Consider the following 25,140-nt stretch of genomic DNA (forward strand, 5'->3'; position numbering starts at 1 on the left):
GGGGAAGACTATTCTCCTACTCTCAGTAATACCTATTTACCAATAGTCCTTTTAATAATTTTAGAGTTGGACTTACTCAACTACCTTGTCATATCTATTGTTACTTTTTTTCTTACATTATTAACTTCATTTCATAAATTGATCTTTATGAGAAAAAGTTGGTAAGATGCTACAGTGACTTTCAAAACAATTATATCAAATATTTTACAGGAAAGAATCTATAGTACTTCCTATAGAGAGGCTCACTGGGCATATAATATGAGGTGATTTTTGTAATAAAATTTTGTATATATCAAATACAGAAAACATATGAATTACAACAATTAGTTCAATCTAATCCTTGTTGCTACCATGACATTGCTGACTACAAAATGACAAATGAAAAAAAAAAAAAAAAAAAAAAAAACATGTACTGAACTATGTATTGTAGCATTACTTTGTACTTATATTAAAAATTTTAGTTGTTTTTTGGTTACTAAACCTGGGAACGGTTTGGAGTGACCATGGACTTCACACTGTATTCCCTGGTGCAGGATGTATGGCCTTGCTGTGCATGAATGCCATCACCATGCTACACGAGGAGCACTTCCTCGAGAACATTGGCTGGGAACAGATCAGGGAATTGGATTTAGAGAAGGGCCAGGAATTAAATCTCAACTAATGAACTTTATTCAGTCAGTGAGAACCATGATGAGAGTGCCATTGATAACCATAAACTCATTTGCTATTATATTGCTTTTTTTATTAGACAGAACATTTTTGGGAAGTCAGTGACACAGAGGAAGAGATACACCCTAAAAAGTCATTGTTTCTATTGTGACTGGAATATTCATGGGAAAGTAGAAGGAAAAACATGATAAAATATATTCAGACCCCCCCCCCCCCCAGGGAGGAGCAGTACTGTTAGGCCATAGAGGAGGACATTGCAGCCAGCCCTGAAGATACCTGATAAAACAGGGTCATATGAAAGGGGAGGAGGTCCCCCCTATCAGTGGACTTGGAAAGGGGCAGGGAGGAGATGAGGGAGAGAGGGTGGGGTTGGGAGGGAATGAGGGAACAGGATACAGCTGGGATACAGAGTTAACAAAATGTAACTAATGAGAAAAATAAAATAAGAAAATAAAAAAGAAAAAATACTCAGAAAATCTACTTATAATAAGTTGAACACTGCCTTGAGTCCACCTAGAAAAAGTAAAGTATTAATTTCATAGCATACTTGGAAACAATAAATTAACATGATCAAAATTCTGCATTACCTTAAAATAAGCATGGTTTTGCCCTACATTGTGAAGAACGGCTTTCCTCCAATTAGTTAAACCTTGAGAACTATTACTGAATATTATTCTTGGCTCTAAAAGCTTGACTCTAGTGTGACCAACCTGATAATGAAAAAAAAAAGGAGAAATGATTAAAAAATAACAAAAATACTTTATTTGATTTTCTCAGAAAATTAAATACAAACAAATAACATTCACCTGCTCCACCGCATATGTGTGTATATGTATATATGTGCATATTCATACTTTTAAACCTATAAATATATAACTTTTGTGAATTGTTCCAGTGTGTTCTGCTCATAGCTTGAAAAAGTCTTAATATATACAAAGAAATGAAGCCAATTTTCCTCATTGGTAAAAAGAGGAAAGTATGAAAGAAATGACAAAAATACACTCCTGTCACATACCCGAAAATTCAGCTTGGAGAATTTTAAAATATAACATGTTGATATATTTTGATAAATCCTTAAGACAAACAAAATCAAAACGTAATGAATAACAGTTACTTCCTCAATGTGATGGTGGACAATAATTACTGCTAGAATGCTTCCCTATTATGTACAAAACCCTGGGTGTGATACTCAGCCACAACACACACACACACACACAAACACACACACACACGGGTTCCATAACTGTGGAATGTTGAGAATATCCCTATGGCAGAAGTGATCCCTAGACTAAGAAACATATTGAATATACTAATTATTGAAAAGCTATTAAGTGCATACAGTGTATTTTTGTGTGTTATTAAACAGAATTCAAAGGCCATCTATTGAGAACATGTTGTTTAAAATGGAATCACCCATAAGTTATCTTCATTTAGCTTAATGTGCAGTCACCTTGGCCTACGTAAGAATGAGGACATAGCTCACTTAGACTGATAAAATTACATGGACACAGAAACTTGCCACTTCCTTCTAAGAAAAGCACCTCATAAAACTAATAAATCAAAGAAACTATTTTCAAATATGGTCGTTATGCATGTATATAGTAATAAAGTGAAGTAAACAGGCATCAAGGATAACTAACACATTGTGTCCAGTGTGTTGAGGTGAGTGCATTTTACACTAGACATTGATGTTGTTATTAATTTGTTATTGTATTGGGTTTTAATATATTCTTGCAATTATTTGAAAAAAATTTAACTGGAATGATAAACTTTCAAACTAAACTAAAACAGAAAAAAGTATATGAGTTTTTATAAATATATGATAATCCTTAATTAACACTGTATTTAAACATTTTATGTTCTTTCATCTAGCTTTCTTAAAAATTAAAATTAAAGATTTCAAAGCTTTATCTGAAATGGTACAATTTACTATTGAGTAATCTCAGTTATTTCCTTGTCTAATTCACTATTTATTTAACTCACTTTTTTTTCATTTCATAGTTTAATTATCTCATTTTTATTAAATCATGGGGTAGGGAACGGTAAAAACAAATTTAATTAAGGCCTGTGGAGACAATTTGGATCTGGCATAAATTTACAACTAAGCCAATTCTGGCATTTGTGAACTTATATTAGTTACTTCGGCATCATGACCTTCTAATTCTTCATTTATTAAATTGTAATATATATTATATATATGAATATATACATCAAATGCCTCAGAAATTTGTAGGGATGAGTTAATAAATGCCACTTAGCCTGGCACTTGACATATAGTAACTACTCAGTAAGTAGTATATATCATTGATGCTTAGTTTATATTATTAAATTCCTCATTTTTATATATTAGTGAAAAATACATATAGGTTGAGTATCTGAGAAAAAGTACATTATTAAACTTGTGAGATACAATTGTATAAGCATTAGATAAATACTGTGCATATGCTTACTGAGAGCTGAAACAATGAAAATTAGGCATGTTGGCTAAACACTTGAAATACATATTCTTAATAGCCACGCAAATAGTTAAGTGACAATACAGTCACATTAAAGAGGTACTTTTTAAAGAGGGCAATGAATTATCTACAAACATATATATTAGCATAGACTAGTATTAAAAACTTAATTATAATTATAACAGGAAGTTATATACATAATGGCATAGTTTGATTGTGTGGATATAAGTTTTATGCCATAGTTAATTTTCTCATATGTAAGGAAAGTGATAACCTTGAGTGAAATATGGTTATAAGAAATGTGGCCTGGGGAAGGTTATGCTAATCATCTTCTTTTTCTATATCTGGGTGATCTGTGAATAGTTACAAGACTCTACTCTGTTCTGATACAAATTGCAATCCCTAAAATTGTAGAGTCTCTTATGTAGAAGCTACATTCACTTTCACAAATGAAACAGATTAACTCACTATATCAGAAAATATAGATAAAATTCAGTGAATTTCTTAAAATTTCTTACAGAATTAGCTATGATACACAAGCAAAATACATTCTCAATGACCAAAATTCATATTGTTAGGGTATCTTGGTTTATAACACAGAAAGACACTTAGGTATAGATCACATTTTTCATTTTTATTTTAAGAAATATTCTATAATAATAAAAGTCTGGTTTCCTCTATATAAATTATGATCTTTCCCATACTAAATTATTAATTAGTACTACAATATTAACAGTATAATATAGTGGGAAATACAATTTTCTCGAAATATTGTATGTTGAATGTTAATGAAACAAGTTATTGGTAAGTGGCTCCCATGATGCTTTTATGTAGTTATAGAGCCTTTCAACCTAGTGTTTCCACAAAGTTCTTGGATACCTGAGTTACTTCTTCATTCACAGTAGACAATTAGCTAAAATAAATATTACATGAATTCAGTTTTTATATGAACATGTAAGACATCTCTATATCCAGACAATCTAGACATTCAAGATGAAAATCACATTCAAGAGAAATAATTACATGTGCAGTACATATCAGTGTCAAAGTATTTCCTCCAGAAACTTGAAGCACAAATTCTCCTGTCTCTGGAGAACTAAAACCTGGATGCCAGATGACTTCACATTCCAATGAACAAAATGGATCAACAACACCTACAGAGAACAAGATAAAATTAGACACCATGTTTTCATTATTTTTTTGTAGACATTCAAGATAAGAGCTGGTGTAAAAATGTAATGTCATTATAAAACAAATTAAAACTAAATTTAAATAACAAATAATAAGTGAGGCATTAGTAAAGGAACACAGTTTTACAGAATTTCATCAAAAGCAAAATATAAATTGTTTTTCTGAGTTGGTAAAAGAAATGCATAGCAAAATATATCAATGCAAAAGAGCAACAAAAAATGTATCATAGCAATAAACATTAGGGCTAGACAGACACAGACAATAGAAAATCATTAGTGACACCTGACAAAATTATCTCCTCTAATTTTCTAATAATCTGCTTTCATAAGAAAGAATTACTATTGTGACACTTAATCTAGAAATTAATTTTTGATGGAGCTAAAAGTAATGAATGTATCTCTATAATTCAAATGCATTGAGAGAGGATGTAATATCAAAAACATCAGGTGTAAAATGTTGGACTTTGTTAAAGTCACAATTCAAAAAGAAATGATACAGAAGAGTGCATAATGAGAGCATGAGAGAGAGGGAAAAAATTAACTATCCCAAGAAAATAGAGGAAACTTCATTGTACTATATTTGAATTTTGACATGGGGGATGGATGACCTGGAAATTTGCAAGATGGCAAAATTTTGGGAGAAACATAAAAATGACACACTAAAAGTTTTAATTTAATTTTAAAAAGCAAACTATACCTGATGGGAAAATAAGTTTGAAGTTATTCCTCAGGAAGAAAGAAGTTTCTGAAACTTTGGGGATATTAAACACTAAATGGAATAATTACATGAGTGACCATTACAAACAAACAAACAAAAATTAGCATTAGTTTGACTTGCATGCAGTGTTATTTTTTTTTTAACTTAAAAAATAGGGCCAGTTGTGGTGGCATATATGCCTTTAATCCCAGCACTTTGGAGGCAAAGGCAAGTAGATCACTATGAGTTAGAGGTCAACCTTGTCTATGAAGCAAGTCTAGGACAGCCAAGGACAGTAGACCACTCTCATCTCCCTGAAGAACCCTCCAGACACCAGAGAAAGACAGGCCTGGATTGAAGTTCAGACTCCAGAAACAAACAGTGAAAGTTACGGATAAGCAGAAGGCCACAGGTTGGAGTAAGAATACACACAACAAAAATCAGGACATCATGGCTCCACCAGAAACCCCAAAATCAATGGATATTGATTTTGGAAGAAATAAAGAAAAAAATTAAAGAGTTCCTAGAATTCAATGAAAATGAAGGCACAGCAAAGCCAAACTTACAGGACACAATGAAAATAGTCCTAAGAGGAAAATCCATAGCACTAAGTGCTCTCAAGAAGAAATTTGAAACATCTCACACAAACAAATTAATGACTGAACTGAGGTCCTAGAAAAAAAGAAGCAGACACACCCAAGAAGAGTAGATGGCAGGAAATAATCAAACTCAGGGCTAAAATCAATAAAATAGAATCAAATAAAACTATTCAACTAACCAATGAAACCAAGAACTGGTTCTTTCAGAAAATCAACAGGATAGACAAACATTTAGCCAAACTAATGAAAAGCCAGAGTGAAATTATCCAAATCAGCGAAATCAGAAATGAAAAGAGGGACATAACAACAGACACTGAGGAAATCAAAACAATCATTAGGTCTTACTACAAAAACTTATATGCCACAAAATTTGAAAATCTAAATGAAATGGATAATTTTCTTGACAGATTCCATCTACCAAAATAAAATCATGATCAGGTAGAAAGATTGAAGAATCCTATATCCCCTAAGGAAACAGAAGCAGTCATCAAAAGTGTTCCTTCCAAAAAAAGTCCAGGGAGAGATGTTTTCAGTACAGAATCCTACCAGACCTTCAAAGAAGTGCTAACTCCTAGTCTCTTCAAACTATTCCATGAAATAGAAACAGAAGGAACATGATCAAACTCATTCTATGAAGCCACAGTTACCTTGATACTTAAACCTCACAAAGACCCAACTGAAAAAGAGAACCTCAGATCTATCTCTCTTATGAACATTGATGCAAAAATACTCAATAAAATACTTGCAAACAGAATCCAAAAACACATAAAAGATATCGTCCACATGACCAAATAGGCTTCATCCCAGGCATGCAGGGGTGGTTCAATATACGGAAATCCATCAATGTAATCCATGATATAAACAAAATGAAAGAGAAAAACCACATGATTATCTCCTTAGAAGCTGAAAATCATGTGACAAAATCAAACTTCCATTCATGTTTAAAGTCTTGGAGAGATCAGGGATACAAGGCACATACCTAAACATAGTAAAGGCAATATACAGCAAGCCTATAGCCAACATCAAACTCAATGGAGAGAAACTTAAATCAATCCCACTGAAATCAGGGACAAGGCAATGCTGCCCACTCTTGCCATATCTCTTCAACATACTACTTGAAGTCCTAGCTAGAGCAATGAGACAAGTAAAGTAGATCAAGGGGAAACAAATCAGAAAGAAAGAGGTCAAAGTTTCACTATTCACAGATGATATGATAGTATACCTGAGTGACCCCAAAAATTCAATCAGAGAACTCCTCTAAGCTTAAAAAAAAAAAAAACTTCAGCGAAGTGGCTGTATACAAAATTAACTAAAAAAAAAAAAAATCAAAAGCCCTCCTGTATAAGCAAGACAAAGGAGCCACGAAAAAAATCAGGGAAACAACAGCCTTCACAATAGCCATTAATAACATAAAGTACTTTGAGGTGACTCTAAACAAGCAGGTGAGGTGAAAGACCTGTTTGAAAAAAACTTCAAGTCTCTGAAGAAAGAAGATGGAAAGGTCTCCTTTGTTCACGGGTCAATAGGAATAACAGTGAAAATGGCCATTCTGCCAAAAGCAATCTACAGATTCAATCCAATTCCCATTAAAACACCAACATAAATCTTCACAGACCTTGAAAGAAAAATTATCAACTTCATATGGAGAAACAAAAAACCCAGAATTTCCAAAACGATCCTGTACAACAATAGATCATCTAGAGGCATCTCAATCCCTGATCTCAAGCTGTATTACAGAGCAATAGTAATAAGAAACTGCATGGTATTGGCATAGAAGCAGAAAGGTGGATCAATGGAACCAAATAGAAGACCCAGAAATAAACCCACACACCTACGGATACTTGATTTTTGACAAGGAAACCAAAACCTTTCAATGGAAAAAAGACAGCATCTTCAACTAATGGTACTGGTCCAACTGGATGTCTACATGCAGAAAAATGAAAATAGATTCATATTTGTCACCCTGCACAAAACTAAAGTCCAAGTGGATCAAAGACCTCAACATAAAACCAGATACACTAAATTGGTTAGAAGAAAAAGTGGGGAACTGTTTAGCTTCTTTGGGGGTACAGATTTAAGTATGTTTATCCTATCTTATAGGTCTAGTATCCACTTAGAAGTGAGCATATACCATGCATGTCTTTCTGCCTCTGGAATACCTCTCTGAGGATGGTATTTTTCTAGATCCCACCATTTGCCTGCAAATTTCATTATTTCAGTTTTTTTTTAAATGCTGAGTAGTATTCCATTGTGTAAATATACCACAATTTCTGTATCCATTCCTCTGTTGTGGGACATCTGGGTTGTTTCCAGGTTCTGACTATTACAAATAAAGCTGCTATGAACATGGTTGAACAAATGTCCTTGTTGTGTACTTGAGCAACTTTTGGATATATGCCTAGGAGTGGTATAGCTGGATCTTGAGGAAGTGCTATCCCTAATTGTTCAGGAAAGTGCCAGATTGATTTCCAAAGTGGTTGTACAAGTTTACATTCCCACCAGCAATGGAGGAGGGTTCCCCTTTCTCCACACTCTCTCCAGCCTGTGTTGTCACTTCAGTTTTGAGCTTAGCCACTCTGATAGGTGTAATGTGAAATCTAAAGGCTGTTTTGATTTGCATCTCCCTGATGGCTAGGGACATTGAAAATTTCTTTAAGTGTTTCTCTGCTGTTCTATATTCCTCTACAAAGAATTCTCTGTTTAGCTCTGTGCCCCATTTTTTAATTTTATTACTTGATTTGTTGTTTTTTTAACTTCTTCAATTCTTTATATATTTTGGATATTATCCCTTTGTCAGATAAGGGTTTTTTGCTATTCCTATTATTCTTAGGTTTTTATCTTTTCATGGCATCCTAGATTTCTTGGAGGTTTGTACTTGGGACTTTTCTGATTTTATTTTATCCTTGAGAGATATATCAGTTTCTCCATTTGTATCTTCAGTACCTGAGATTCTCTCTTCCATCATTTATTGGTGATGCTTTTTATTTCCTGATCATTTCTCTGAGTTCTCCAGCTCCAGGGTTATTTTCTGTTTGTGTTTCCAGATTTAGTCCATAGTGGTCAGATAAGAAAGAAGGGATTATTTCAATCTTCTTATATCTGTCGAGGCTTGCTCTGTGACCAACTATATGATCTATGTTGGAGAAGGTTACATGAGGTGCTGAGAAGGTAAATTCTTTTCTTTTTTGGGTGGAACGTTCTGTAGATTTCTGTTTTAGGTCCACTTAATTCAAGATCTCTGTTAGAATCTTTGTTTCTTCAATTTGTTTTGTTGATCAGTCCTTTGTTGAGAATGAGGTGGTGAGGTGTCCCAATATTAATGTATGCAGATCTATGTGTGATTTAAGTTTTATTAATGTTCCTCCACAAATGTGGTTGTTCTTGTATTAGGGGCAGATATGTTCAGAATTGTGATGTCTTCTTGGTGGAATTTTCTTTGATGAGTCTGAAGTTATTTCCCAATCTCTTTTGATTAATTTTGGTTGAAAGTCTATTAGAAATTACGATAGCTACCCCAGCTCTGGATCCATTTGATTGAAATTTTTTTTCCATCCCTTTACTCTGAGGTACTGTTTATCTTTGTTGCAGAGGTGTGTTTCTTGGGTGCAACAGATGGTTAGGTCTTGTTTATGCATCCATTTAATTAATCTATGTCTTTTTATTGAAGAGTTGAGCCCATTGATGTTGAGAGAGATTAATGACCAGTGGTTGTTAGATCCTTTGATTTTGATGTTGGTTGTGGTGGTGTGTTTATTGACGATAACTCTGTTCCATGTCTTGCACCATTTCCTTCATCTGTTTGAATGTGTATTCTTGTTTTTCCATGATGGCTTCTATTTATTTTATTTGTTTACTCTCTATATGCCTCTAATTGTGTCTCTCCATGTGCCTCTAATTGTTTGGACCTATTTTCCTGTATTTCTTTGAGATCTTTGTTTATTTCTTCTCTAAATGCTTCTAATAAAAGGATAAGCATAGATTTGAAAAAATTTTCCTGCGTTTACCATGAATTAAAATATCCTTGATTTGGGGGGTTGCTGGTGAAGGCTGATGCACTGATTTTTGTTGCATGTATTCTTATGTGGACTTCTAGCCCTACAGATGATACTAGAAGAGAAACTCTAATATAATTAAATCAACTATAGCCAAGAAAACACAGAATACAGATAACCCCACAACAACAAAAATAAAATAAAATAAAACAAACATAGAAAAATACTATCACCACCAACTCCACAATAAAAGGAACTAACATTAATAGGTTACTACTATCTATCAACATCAGTTGACTCATCTCTCCAATAAAAAGACACAGACTAACAGAATGGTTGCGGAAACAAGATCCAATATTCTGCTGCATGAAAGAAACACATCATTGTAACAGTTACAGACACTACCTCAGAGTGAAAACCTGGAAAAATTTTTCAAGCAAATTGAAAGTTCAGAGATTCAATTCACATTCCTAAACATAGTAAAGACAATATACAGCAAGCCTATCTAGCCAACATCTAACTAAACGGAGAGAAACATAAATCAATCCCACTGAAATCAGGGACAGGACAAGGCTGTCAATTCTCTCCCTATCTCTTCAAGCTAGCACTGGAAGTCCTAGCCAGAGCAATAAGAAATCTAAAGGAGATAAAGGGAATAGACATTGTAAAGGAAAAAGTCAAAATATCACTGTTCACAGATGATATGATGGTATACTTGAGTGACCCCAAAAATTCTACTGGAGAATTCCATCAGTTGATAAACCCTTTCAACAAAGTGGCTGGATACAAAATTAACTCAAAAATATCAGGAACCCTCCTGTATACAAAAGACAAAAGGGCTGAAAAGGTAATTAGGGGGGAAAACACACTTTACAATAGTCACAAATAGTCACCAAATACCTTGGTGTGAAACTAACCAAGCTAGTGAAAGACCTATATGAAAAACATCAAGACCCTGAAGAAAAAAATTGAAGAAGATATCAGACGATGGAAAGATCTCCCATGCTCATGTATCAATAAGATTAACATGGTAAAAATGGGATCCTACCAAAAGCAATTTACAGATTCAGTGCAATTCCCATCAAAATACCAACACAATTTTTTTACCGAAGTTGAAAGAACAATTCTCTTTAGAGGAAAAATAAAACAAATTGCTAAAACTATCTTGTACAATAACAGATCTTCTAGAGGGATTTCCATCCTTGATCTCAGGTTATTACAGAGCATTAGTAATAAAAACAACATGGCACTAGCATAGAAACAGAAGGGATGATCAAGTCAATCAAATAGAAGTCCCAGGAATAAACCCACAACTACGATACTTGATTTTTGACAAAGTAGCCAAAACAATGCAATGGAAAAACAATAGCATAGTCATTGGAAATACATGAAAGTGATCTCAAATCTATGCTTATCCAGTTGTTAAGGCCAATAAAGAAAAAATTAACAAAACTCTCAAAGAAATACAGGCAATTACAGCCAAACAAATAGAGGCACAAGCAGAGGCCTATAGAGTAGAAAATAAAAACTCTCAAAGACTGTAGTAGGTTTATGCTATATTGTATGTCTACATGAGTGAGTATATACTGTGTGTGTCTTTCTGCTTCTGGGATAGCACACTCAGGATGATCCTTTCCAGTTCCCACCATTTACCTGCAAATTTCATGATTTCCTTGTTTTTCATTGTGGAGTAATATTTCATTGTATAGATGTACCACAATTTTTGTATCCATTCTTCAGTTGAGGGGCATCTGGGTTGTTTACAGCTTCTGGCTACTACAAATAAAGCTGCTACAAACATGGTTGAGCAAATGTCCTTATTGTGTACCTGAGAATCTTTTGGATATATGCCTAGGAGTGGATCTTGAGGAAGCACTATTCCTAGTTGTCCGAGAAAGCGCCAGATGGATTTCCATAGTGGTTGTACAAGTTTACGTTCCCACCAGCAGTGCAGGAGGGTGCCCCTTTCTCCACATCCTCTCCAGCATGTGTTGTCACTTGAGTTTTTCATCTTGGCCATTCTGACGGGTGTAAGGTGAAATCTTAGGGTCGTTTTGATTTGCATTTTCCTGATGGATAATGACCTTGAGCATTTCTTTAAGTGTTTCTCTGCCATTCAATATTCCTCTATTGAGAATTCTATGTTTAGCTCTGTTCCCCATTTTTTAATTGGATTACTTGATTTGCTGCTTTTCAACAATCTGTATGCCTAAAGAAACTAATCTAGAAGAAGGACTCTGGATAAAATGTTCAATCCCCATTGTGAAAGGCAAAGAGGATGGACATCAGAAGAAGAAGAAAACAGGAAGCATGTTAGGAGCCTCCCACCGAGGGCCTCTGAAAGGATTCTGCCCTGCAGATTATCAGAGCAGATGTTGAGACTTATGGCCAAACTTTGGGCAGAATGTAGGGAATCTTATGAAAGAAGTGGGAAGATCTGGAGGGGACAGGAGGTCCACAAGGAGAGCACCAGAACCAAAAAATTTAAACACAGGGGTCTTCCCTGAGATTCATATTCCGACCAAGTACCATGCATGGAACTAACCTAGAACCCCTATACAGATGTAGCCCACAGCAGTTCAATGTCCAAGTGGGTTCCATAGTAATGGGAACAGGGACTGTCTCTGCTATGAACTCATGGGCTGGCTCTTTGATCATCTCCTCCTGATGGGGGAGCAGCCTTACCAGCCACAGAGGAAGACAATGCAGCCACTCCTGTTGATACCTAACAGACTAGGATCAGAAGGAAGAAAAAGAAACCCTCCCCTACCAGTGGACTTGGGGAGGGGCATGCGTGGAGAAGGGGGAAGAAGGGAGGGATTGGGAAAGGAGGAGGGAGGGAACTACAGGGGGGATACAAAGGAAATAAAGTTTAATTAAAAATAAAATAAAAAATTTAAAAAAAAATTCTCAAAGAAATATAGGCAAATACAACCAAACAAACAGTGGCATATGTAGAGGCACAAGCAGAGGCATATAGAGAGGAAAGGAACAAAGAAATAGAGGCCATCATAGAAAGACAAGAATCCACATTCAAAGAGATCAAGGAAATGGGGCAAGACAAGAAAACAGAATTAGAGTCAATAAAGAAAACACAAACAGAGAAAACCCTGGAGCTGGAGAACTAGGAGAAATGATCAGGAGCCCCAAAGGCAAGCATCACTAAAAGAACACAAGAAATGGTAAAGAGAATCTCAGGAGCTGATGATACAATTGCAGAAATTAATAGATCTCTCAAATAAAAAGAAAAACTGGAAAAGTTTCAACCATAAACACCTTAGAAATCAAGGATGACATGAAAAGATGAAATCTAAGAATAATAGGAATAGACAAAAAAGAAGATTCCAGGCTCCAAGGTCCAGAAAATATTTTCAAGAAAATCATAGAAGGAAAATGTCCAAACTTGACGAAATAGATGTCCATAAATATATAAGCGACATACAGAACTCCAAATACAGTAGACCAGGAAATAAACTCCTTATACCATCTAACTGTCAAAACATTAAATCTACAGAACAAAGAAAAAAATATTAAAAGCATCAAGGGAAAAAGGCCAAGTAACCTAAAAGTCAGACATATCAGAATCACACCAGATGTCTCAGGAAAACTATGAAAGCCAGAAGGTCCTGAGGAAATGTCATGCAGCCTCTAAGATACCACAGATGCCAACCCAGGCTGCTATACCCAGAAAAACTTTCAATCAATGTAGATAAAGAAAACAAAATATTCCAATGCAAAAGTAAACTTAAACAAAACTAAACAGAAACCCATCCCAATAAGATACTAGAAGTAAATCTCCAATATAGTGAAAACAGCTACACCGAAAAAAAAACCACAGTATATAGATAACTTCACACCAATATTTAAAAGAAACCAAGCAATAAATCACAGTAACACCACCTTGTATCCTATCAGACCACCATGGCCTAACAGTAGACGTCAACAAGAACAGAAATTAACAAACACCCACATATGTACAGAAACTAAACAACCCTCTACTCAATAACACCTTGGTCAAGGAGGAAATGAAGGAAGAAATTTGAGACTTCATAAAATTCAATGAAAATGAATGCACAACTTACCAAAACTTATGTGACACAATGAAAACAGTGCTAAGAGGAATGTTCCTAGTACTAAGTGCCTCCAGAAGACCTTTGGGACATCTGATATTAACAATATTAATGCACACCTAAAAAGTCCTGAGGGGGGGGGAAGCAGACACACTCAAGAGGAAGAGAAGGTTGGAAATGATCAAACTCAGAGCTGAAATCAAAGAATTAGAAACAAAGAAAACAATTCAAAGATTCAGTGATACCAAGAGCTGGTTCTTTGAGAAAATAAACAAGATAAACAAACCCTTAGCTATACTAACTACAAGACCTTCAAGAAAGAGCTAACTCCGAGTCTCTTCAAACTAATGAAATAGAAACAGACGGAACATTACTAAACTCATTCTATGAAGCCACAGTCACCTTGGTACCTAAACTACACAAAGACCCAACCAAAAAAGAGAACTTCAGACCTATCTCTCTTGTGAACATTGATGCAAAAATACTCAATAGAATACTTGCAAATCAAATGCAAGAACACATACAAGACCATGACCAAACACCCTTCCTGACAGTCATGCAATGGTTGACCAATAAAAGGAAATCTATCAATGTGATCCACCATATGAACAAACTGAAGGAGAAAAACTACATGACTATCTCCTTAGATGTCAAAAAGCATTTAACAAAATCCAATAGCCGTTCATGTTTAAAGTGTTGGAGAGATAAGGAATGCATGGATCATGACTAAACGTAGTAAAGACAATATACAATAAACCTATAGCCAACACAACATTATATGGGGAGAAATGTAAATCTATCCCCACTGATATCAAGGACAAGGCAATACTGCCCACTTTCTCCATATCACTTCAACATAGTATTTGAAACCCTAGCTAGAGCAATAAGACAACTAAAGGAGATCAAGGGGATACAAATTGGAAATGAAGAAGTCAAAGTATCAATACTTGCAGAAAATATGATAGTATACATGGGTGATGCAAAAAATTCAACCAGAATAACCCTTCCTGATAAACACCTTCAGGAAATTGGCTGGTTAAAAAATTAAATTAAAAAAAAATAGTAGGCCTCATGTATAAGAAAGTCAAAAGGGCTGAGAAAGAAATTGTGGAAACTACACCCTTCATAATAGCCACTAATGATATAAAGTATATTGGTGTAACTCTGAGAAAGCAAGTGAAAGACCTGTTTAAAAAAAAAAAGTGGGGGGAAACCTTGAACTCACTGACACAGGAAACTACTTCCTGGACAGAAGACCAACAGAAGAGGATCTAAGATCAAAAATATCAACAATCAATGAAAGGGACTTCATGAAACTGAAAAGCTTCTGTAAAGCAAAGGACACTGTCATCAGAACAAAACACCAGCCTACAGAGTGCGAAAGACTCTTCACCAACCCTATATTTGACAGAGGGTAAATATGCAGAATATATAAAGAACTCAAGAAGTTAAAAAGCAACAAAACAATAATCTAAAAAAATGGGTAGAGAGAAAAACAAAATTCTCAATAGAGGAATACCAGATAGCAGAGAAACACTCAAAAAAAAAAAAAAAAAAAAAAAGCTCAACATTCTTAGTCATCAGGGAAACGCAAATCAAAACGACCCTGAGAGTGGACCTTACACCAATCAAAAAGAGTAAGATCAAAAACTTAATTGACAACATTTGCTGAAGAGGATGTGCAGAAAAGAGGAACACACCTCCATTGCTTGGGGGGCGGGGGATGTAAACATGTATAACCCTTTTGGAAATCAATCTGTTGCTTTCTCAGACAATTAGGAATAGTGCTACCTCAAGGTCCAGATATACCACTCCTAGGCATATATTGAAAATATGCTCAAGTATACAACAAGGACATTTACTCAACCATGTTCATAGTAGCTTTATTCGTAGTAGCCAGAATCTGGAAACAACTCAGATGTCCCTAAACAGAGGAATGATATACAGAAATTGTGGCACATTTACACAGTGAAATACTACTCAGCAATTAAAAACAAGGAAATCATGAAATTTGCAGGCAAATGGGGGGAACTAGAAAAGATCATCCTGAGTGAGGTATCCCAGAAGCAGAAAGATACACATGGTATATACTCATTAATAAGTGAATATTAGACATATAATATAGGCTAAACATACTAAAATCTGTACACCTAAAGAAACTAAGCAACAAAGAGAACCCAGGGTAAGATGATCGATCCTCATTCAAAAAGGAAAATGGAATACACATTGGAAGAGGGAGAAAACAGTCAACAGGGCATGAGCCTACCAGAAAAGACCTCTGAAAGATTACATATAGCAGGACATCAAAGCAGATGCTGAGACTCATAGCCGAGCTCTGGGAAGAGTGCAGGGAATCTTTTGAAATAAGGGGAAGATGAAAGACCTGGAAAGAAAAGGAGGTCCACCAGGTGAGCAAAAGAACCAAAAAATCTGGGCACAGGGATGTTTTCTGAGAGTGATACTCCAACCAAGTACATTCATGGAAATAATCTATAACCCAGGCACAGATGTAGCCCATGACAGCTCAGTCTCCATGTGGGTTCCCTAGTAATGGAAACAGGAACTGTCTCTGACATGAGCTCAGTGCCTGGCTCTTTGATCACCTCCCCTTGAATGGAGAGCACCCTTCTCAGGCCACAGGGGAAAACAATGCAGCCAGGCCTGATGAGTCTTGTTAGGCTATGTTCAGAGGGAAGGGGAGGAGGACATCCTCTATCAGTGGACTTGGGGAGATGCATGGCAGATGAGGAAGAGGGGGTGATATTCGGAGTGGAGGAAGGAGGGGACTACAGTTGGGATACAAAGTGAATAAACTGTAATTAATAAAACTATAAATTAATTTTTAACAGAAATTGAAGAAGATATCAGAAGATGGAAAGATTTTCCATACTCATGGATCAGTAGGATTTATATAGTGAAAATGGCCATCCTGCTAAAAGCAATCTAGAGATTCAATGCAATTTCCATCAAAATACCAAGACAAATCTTTACAGAACTTGAAAGAAAAATTCTTGATTTCATATGGAAAACAAAAAAACCATTATAGCTAAAATAATCCTGTACAATAGCAGATCACCTGGAGGTATATCCATCCCTGAGCTCAAGCTGTCCTACAGAGAAAAAGTAATAAAAATCACAGCTTACTGGCACTGAAGCAGAATGGTGGATCAATGGAATCAAATAGAAGACCAATAAATGAACCCACACACTAATGGATAATTGATTTTTGACAAAGAAGCCAAAACCATACAGTGGAAAAAAGACAGAATGTTCAACTAATGGTGCTAGTTTAACTGGATGTTTAAATGGTGAAAAATACAAGTAGATCCATATTTTTCCCTGTGCACAAAAGTAAAGTGCAAAGACCTCAAAATAAAACCAGACACTATAAATCTGTTAGAAGAAATAGTGGGGAAAAGCCTTGACCTCATTGGCACAGGAGACAACTTCCTCAACAGAACAAGAACAGCACAGGCTCTAATATCAAAAATCAATAAATGGGACCTCATAGAACTGAAAATTTCTGTAAAGCAAAGGACACTTTCATCAGAACAAAATGACAGCCTACAGACTGGGAAAAGGTCTTCACCAATCCTCTATCTGACAGAGGGCAAATATCTAGAATACATAAAGAAAAGAAGAAGGTAAAAAGCAAAAAAAAACAAAAAAACAAAAAACAAAACAAAAACAAAAACATAAAAAAAATCATGTAAACCAATTAAAAACTGGGGTCCAGTGCTAAACAGAGACTTCTCAATAGAGGGATATCAGATTGCTAGAAACACTTAAAGAAATTATCTACATCCTTAGTCATCTGGGAAATATAAATCAAAATGAACTGAGATTGCACCTTACAGCAATCAGAATGGCTAGGTTCAAAAACATAAGTGGCAAGCCATGCTTGAGAGAATGTGGAGATTGGGGAACCCTCTGCCATTGCTATACAACTACTTTGTACAACTATTTTGCAATTCAATCTGGTGCTTTATCAAACAAGTGGGAATAGTGCTACCTCAAGGTTCAGCTATAGTACTCCTAGGCATATATCCAAAATATGCTCAAGTACACAACAAGGACATTTGTTCAACCATGTTCATAGGAGCTTTATTTTTAGTAGCCAGAATCTGGAAACAACCCAGATGTATCTCAACTGAGGAATGGATACAGAAATTGTGGTACATTTACACAGTGAAATACTACTCAGCAACAAAAAGCAAGGAAATCATGAAATCTGCAGGCAAATGGTGGAAACTAGAAAAGATCATCCTGAGTGAGGTAACCTGGAATCAGAAAGATAAGCATGGTATATACTCCCTAAAAATTGGATATTAGACCTGTATTATAGGATTATCTTACTAAAATCTGTACACCTAAGTAAGTTAGGCAAGACGAGCAATCCTCATTCAGAAAGTCAAAGGGGATTGATATTAGAAGAGGGAGAAAACAGAGAACAAGCAGGAGCCTACCACAGAGGGCCTCTGAAAGACTCTACACCGCAGGGTATCAAAGCAGATGCTGAGACTCATAGTCACACTTTGGGTAGAGTGCAGGGAATCTTATGCAAGATGGGGGAGAGGAAAGACCTGGAGAGGACAGGAACAATAGAAACAACAAAATGGGGCACAAGGGTCTTTTCTGAGATTGATACTCCAACCAAGGACCACGGATAACCTAGAACCTCTGCACAGATATAGCCAAGGTCAGCTCACTCTCCAAGTGGGTTCCCTAGTAATTAGAAGAGGAACTGTTTCTGACATGAATTCAGTGTCCACCCTGAGGGTGGAGCAGGCCTACCAGGCCACAGAAGAACAAAATTCAGCCAGTTCTGATGAGACCTGATAGGCTAAGGTCTGAGGAAAAGAGAAGAAGACCTCCCCTATCAGTGGACTTGGGGAGGTGAATGGGAGGAGAAGTAGGAGGGAGGGTGGGATTAATAGGGGAATGAGTGAGGGAGCTACAGCTGGGATACAAAATTAATAAATTGTAATTAAAAATAATAATTTAATTTAAAAAAAGAAAAATATTTAGGTATATAATAAACTGCTAATTTTCACATGATACTTTCAAAAGAAAAAATAGTACAAATGCAAGATTGTGCTCACAGTCATATAACTATCCATTCATTGTTTTACCATACTGTGTGAGACATTATAGATTTCTACCCATTTAGTATTAAACATTCATTTCATGTGTTACATGTAGGTGCCTGAATATATGTATGTGTTTCACATGCATGCAATAGCCTTCAGAGGTCAAAAGAGGACATTATATCTTCTTGAACCAGAGTTACAGTTTATCAACCATGTGGGTTCTGGGAACCAAAACTGAAGACTCTTTAAGAGCAGCAACCACTCATAACTATGGAGCCCTTTATCAGACTCTGGTACAGAAAGAAGTATGCATAGTGAAAATTGCTCATGATAAATTAACTAATGAGTAAGAAGATAAGATCATCTTGAATCTTTATTTTACTTTGCATCCAACTGTAAAAGTATAACATGTATATAAAATGAAAAGACAGTATTTATCAACTGGTAACTTACAACTTTGCTTTTAAATTATACCTATGTCCTTACAAGGTCTCACAGCACAACACAATGATTATTTCCAAAAAACATAGGTTACTAGTTAAACTATAATTTAGAAGTTACTGAGTTTGTTTAATAAGAAACACATTACATGAAATTATGAGATTATAGGGAATGAAACAAGCATTAAGTGGATGATTAATTCCAGGGCCCTTCAAAAGCAGTAATCCAGACTGGTTTATATTACTGTTCTTAATAAATGACAGTCTTAAGTTTTTAATTACATTAAAATAATATTTTATTAATTTTATTCATTACTGGCCATAATTAATTTAAAATGTAAGAAAATGTAAGTAACTGTAAATCATAATTATGCTCAAACAATAGAAACAGTCTCTTTCAGCAGTATCTGCAATAGTTAATATTTTGCATTGTTTAGATCGAGAAGCCCAGTTGTGTGGTCAAACACTAAGGTTATAGCTTTGACAATATTTAAATGTGAATAAATTAGTAGATATAAAATAATTAACTGAAAAATGCTGCATAAATTTAGATCATATAATATGCTAATTTGATATAGTTTATGTGGTATGAAAGTGTTTTCTTAACTTTCTAATTTAGTTATTTATTTCAGTTTATTCACTTTGTATCCTTGCTGTAGACCTCTCCCTCAACTCCTCCCAGACCCAACCTCCCTCTTTCTTCTCCCCCTATGTCCCTTCCCTAGCCCACTGATAAGGGAAGATCTCCTCCCTTTCTACCTGATCATAGCCTCTCAGGTTTCATCCAGACTGGCTGCATATTCCTGGCAAGGTTGCACCTCCCCCCAGAAAGAGGTGATCAAAGAGCCAGCCACTGAGTTCATGTCAGAGACAGCCCCTGAACCCCTTACTATGGAACACGTGGAAACTGAGCAGTCTATGGGCTTTCTCTGAGCAGGGGTTCTAGATCCTCTTTTCATGCATAGTCCTTTGTTGGAGTATCAGTCACTGCAGGACCTCCTGGGCCCAGGATTTTTGGTTCTGTTGGTCTCCTTGTGGAATTCCTGTCCCCTCTAGGTTTTTCTGTCTCCCTCTTCCTCCATAAGATTTCCCGCTGTCGGTCCCAAAGTTTGGCTATGAGTCTCAGTATCTTCTTAAATACCATGATGGATAGAGTCTTTCAGGGGCCCCTGTGGAAGGCTCCTGTCCTGTTCCCTCTCTTCTCCTACTTCCGATATCTATCCTTTTTGACCTTCTGAGCGAGGTCTCAGCTTCTTCCCTAGGGTCCTCTTTGTTGTTTAGCTTCTTAGGGTTATAAATTTTAGTACTTTTATCCTATATTATACAGTTAATATCCACTTATAAGTGATTATATACCTTATGTGTCTTTCTACTTCTGGGTTATCGCTAGAAAAGATCATCCTGAGTGAGGTATGGAAGTTTTTATGAGCAAATGCATATTCAGAGTACATTTACTAATGCAAGTGTGTCTTACTCAATAATTTGACAGGTTTGCATTAGTAAGTGTTTGTAACCTCCCATCTTGCCTTTTAAACTTCATACTTGTTAAGCAACATAGCTAACCAAGAACTTAATTATTTTAGTTTACAACACCCATTTTTCTGTTTATTTTGGCAACTACTGACTATCTATGCACAGTCTCTCTAAGGACACAGTGGTAAAAATTAGGCATGCTTCCCTTTCTCATGGATCTTTTAAAAATAATATATTGATACACTTTAATCAGTTTTTTATTATTTATTACAATTATTTATTATTTATTACACTTTGTATCGCCACTGTAACACCCCTAGTTTCCTCTTGGTCCCACCCACTCTCCCTCTTCCCCCCCCCCATGCCCATTCCCTAATGCACTGATAGGATGGGTCCTCGTCCCCTTCTCTGGGAACCCAGCTTATCAGGTCTCATCAGGACAGGCTGCTTTAAACTTATATCTCCATATCTACCTCTCACTATGTGTTTCTATTAGAATCACATAACATGATCCTTACTTTCAAGTCCTATTTAGATATATAAGAATAAATATGCCTGATGATATATTATAGTTTATGTCTATGCTCTTTACATAAGTACAAAGAACATGCTCAATAAATAATTAATGCCTAAATACATGACTGAATGAACGAATTTCTAAATAAAACAAAACAAAAGAAAAAAACTATTACCTTTGGCTGGACGAACAGTAAATGCAATTCCTTTCAGTGCATTTACTGGTTGCCACCCAAACTGGGCAGGAAGATTCAGATGATTATAAAGTCTAACTGTTTCCCGAAAACATGTTTTCAACAAGAAAGTTTGTGGTCTCAATACAATCTCATTAGAAGACATCTCAAGTTTTGGAGGCATGATGACAGCCGATACGAGGATATGTCCACCCTTTACATTGTTAATTCTAAATGTGAATGATCTGTAACAAAGTAGAAACTCCAATATTTAACTAAAAGCATATCTATTTGTAATTATGCATTTATTTGTGATTACAGACTTCAGATACATATAAAATATATATGGTATAAATTATGATACGTAATTACTTCTGAAAATATGGGAGGAAATTAGATTATCACTGAAGTATATGAAAATACAAGTGTACAAAATGTCAAAATATACTTTCTGTAATTTGTGATAAAACATTCTATGCTACAACTATTGAAGTAAATTAATACATATGAGAAATGATTCTAGGAAGCAGAAACTGAGAAGTAACCTTACTTCCAGAATTTCCCATTGGTAGAAGATTTGAACACCATTGAAATATGTGTAGTAGATGTAGGTGGGATCACATATGAAAATTGGCTGGTTTTCTGAAGTTCTTCCAAATCACTATCTAACTGGATCAATACATACATGGGCAGCATATTAACAATATGAAGTAGCTGAGTATTTGTAGATTCCACACAAACATTACCAAAATTAAGTACAGATGGTCCTGAAATAATCAAAGTAAGTTATTAAGTAAAATTATTGCAAAGATGGTCCCTTATTTCCTAAGCCTTCAAAATTTGTTTTGGTAAGTAAGTTAAATTAAAAAAAATTTAACACAAACTGGTTAGTATAATATCACAAAATGATTTATTATAATATCAGACATGAATAGCTCTGCTTTTATCTAGATGACCAATGTTTCATACTTAGAGATTATTGCTTCATGTTCAATATGAATATATTTTAGTATGAAAATTTATGGTAAAATGATAAGCACAATAAAATTCCTATCAACACTTTGATCTACAAACTTTCACCAATGTCTACTTCTATAAATACATGTATTTTGCTTACCTATGCATAATTCATTAAAAGAAAAATACCAATTTTCAGGGTTGGCTTTCTCCTGTGGGGTGGGTCTCAAGTTGGGCCAGTCATTGGTTTGCCATTCCCTCATTTTTTATTAGGGTTATTTTTTTTAATTGAGTCAATGTTCAGTCCAATTGTAGCCACCTTCCTCTTCTCATGGATCCTACCATCCCTCCCTCTCCCTGCCTAACCTCTCCACTAATACACAGACAGAGGGAGCCCTACCTTCCCTACCATCTGACCCTAAACTATCAAGTCCCATCAGGACTGCCTGCATCTTTATCCTTCATGGCCTGGCAAGGCTACTCTGCTAGGAAGAAGTGACTGAAGAGCAAGCAACAGAGTCCACATCAGAGACAGGCACTGCTCCCTTTACTAGAGAACCCACATGGAGACAAAGTTACCTATCAGCTACATCTGAGCAGGGGGTCTAGGTTCTGTCCATGCATTGTCCTTGGTTGGTACCTCAGTGTCTGCAGGCCCACCCTGCGCCCAGATTTGTTTGCTCTGTTGGTCTTTTTGTGGAGCTCCCCTCTTGTCCTTCTATCCCCCCACTCTTCCATAAGACTCCCTGTGCTCTGCCCAAAGTTTGGCTGTGAGTCTCAGCATCTGTTTCAATACTCTACTGGGTGGAGTTTTTCAGAGGACATCCATGGTAGGCTCCCATGCTGTTTCTTCTCTTCACCCACTTCCACTGTCTATCTATTTGCCCTTCTGAATGAGAATGAAACATCCTCCCTAGGGTCCTCCTTTTATTTAGCTAATTTAGGTCTGTGCTTTGTAACATGGTTGTGCTGCATTATATAGCTAATATCTGCTTAAAATTGAGTATATACCATAAATCTCTGCTCCATCTTTATCCATATACTTCTTGTAGGTAAGACAAAATTTGGGTTGAGGGTTTTACAGATGAACTGGTGTCCCCCTTCCTCCATGGAAGTCCTACATAGGTAGGGAACTTCATGATCACCTTAATCAGTATAGGAAGACCAAGCCTATTATGGGTGGAACCATATGTGCGTTTGAAGTTGTGGAATAAATAAGAGTATGGAAAAGTAAGCTGAACAGTAAAGCATATATTCATTAAATAATCTCTGCTCTTTACTGTGGATATGACTAGCTATCTTGAGCTCCTGCCAACCTGACTTTTCCACAATAATCAACCGTGTTCTGTAATTTTGAGTTAAAATAGATTTCTCTCCTAGATTGCTTTTCCTCAAAGTATTTTAACCACAACAACCAAAATAAAATTAGAACATATTCCCTTATGTATATGTCTTAATTGTGTTAGTTTACTGACCTGACCATTCATATTTACTTTCTATTTATTAGCTTTTTTAGAAAGCAACTGTATATATTTGATAGCAATATTGATTTGAGCATACAACTTCATATCTCTTGGATAAATACTTAGGAATAAAATGAAAGAATTTTGTGGTTAGTGTGTAAATATATAAGGAGCCATAAAGCTATTTAAAACAGTTTTATCCACACTAGTAGTATACAATATAAGAGTATCAGGTTCTTTCTTTCATTGAGAAAAAAATAAATGATGAGATGGTTTTGCTTCATGGTTTAACTTTAACCATGTACTAAATTTATAGTAGTTTCACATTTTGGTTTAAGTTTGTATGTCCTTAAGAACTAACAATATCTAATATGCTAATACGACAATGATGGATGTTCATTAATTAACTATCTGTTTAATTTTCCAGCCTATTTATTAAAATATACTTGCTTTCTTAAGTTTTATTACATATTCTAGTGAAAAGTAAATTACTGATAGTTTGTAACAGTTCATTTTAGTCAATGTATGTTTTTTGCTCTCCTACCAGTATCTTTAAAGAAATAATTTTGATTAATCACTGAATAATTTTTATTTAGTTTATTATTTATTACAATTTATCATTGTCTTTCACAGCTATAGCCCTTTCCCAAACCCGGCTTTCCTCTCTCTTCTCTTTCCATTTCAACACCCAAGTCCAAAGATAGGAAAGGCCCTCTTCCTCTTCCTTCTGACCATATCCTATCATGTCTCATCAGCACTGGCTATATTGTTTTCCTCTGTGGCCTGGTAAGGCTGCAACATCCAATCAGGAAAGGTAGTCAAAGAGCTAGCCACTGAGATCATGTCAGAGACAGTCCCTGTTCCCCTTACTAGGGAACCAAATTAGAACCTGAGCTGCCATGGGCTACATCCATGCAGGGGTTCTAGGTTATCTCCACTCATGATCCTTGGTTGGAGTACCAGTCTCAGAAAAGACCTCTGGGACCAGATTTTTTGGATCTCTTGCTCTCCTTGTGGAGGTCCTGACCCCTCCAGGTCTTTCTATCTCTCTCATCACTCTTCCTAAATTTTGTTATGAGTCTCAGTATCTACTTCAATACCTTGCTGTGCAGAGTTTTTCAGAGGCCCTCTGTGGTAAGCTCCTGTCCCGTTCCCTGTTTTCTCCCTCTTCTGATGTCTATCTGGTTTGCTTTTCTTGAATTCTTATATGTTTTGTCAAATATGATTTTCAAAACTGAAAGATTTTAGGATTCCAATAAGGCAGTGACTAGTGCCCACAATTTCTGAAGGACAGAGGAGCAAAAACTGCAAAACTGGTGAGTGGATGTCCTGTTGAGTCCAGACAACCCCAGAGC

At 35.7% G+C, this 25,140-nt stretch overlaps 1 protein-coding gene and 1 pseudogene across 1 annotated transcript in view; one reads left to right on the forward strand and one right to left on the reverse strand.

Annotated features, from left to right (window-relative positions):
• Cfap47 (cilia and flagella associated protein 47) overlaps positions 1-25,140 on the reverse strand; it is a 446,261-nt gene that overhangs the window by 364,070 nt on the left and 57,051 nt on the right. The window contains exons 14-17 of the mRNA XM_060374666.1: positions 21,916-22,132; positions 21,369-21,610; positions 4,149-4,279; positions 1,257-1,379 (exon numbers count right to left, since the gene is read on the reverse strand). Of these exons, the coding sequence (XP_060230649.1) occupies positions 1,257-1,379; positions 4,149-4,279; positions 21,369-21,610; positions 21,916-22,132 (713 nt within the window). The remainder of the gene's footprint in view (positions 1-1,256; positions 1,380-4,148; positions 4,280-21,368; positions 21,611-21,915; positions 22,133-25,140) is intronic.
• LOC110544498 (immediate early response 3-interacting protein 1-like) lies at positions 504-774 on the forward strand (annotated as a pseudogene).

This window comes from Meriones unguiculatus, chromosome X, assembly GCF_030254825.1.
Source record: "Meriones unguiculatus strain TT.TT164.6M chromosome X, Bangor_MerUng_6.1, whole genome shotgun sequence".
Lineage (NCBI taxonomy): Eukaryota > Metazoa > Chordata > Mammalia > Rodentia > Muridae > Meriones > Meriones unguiculatus.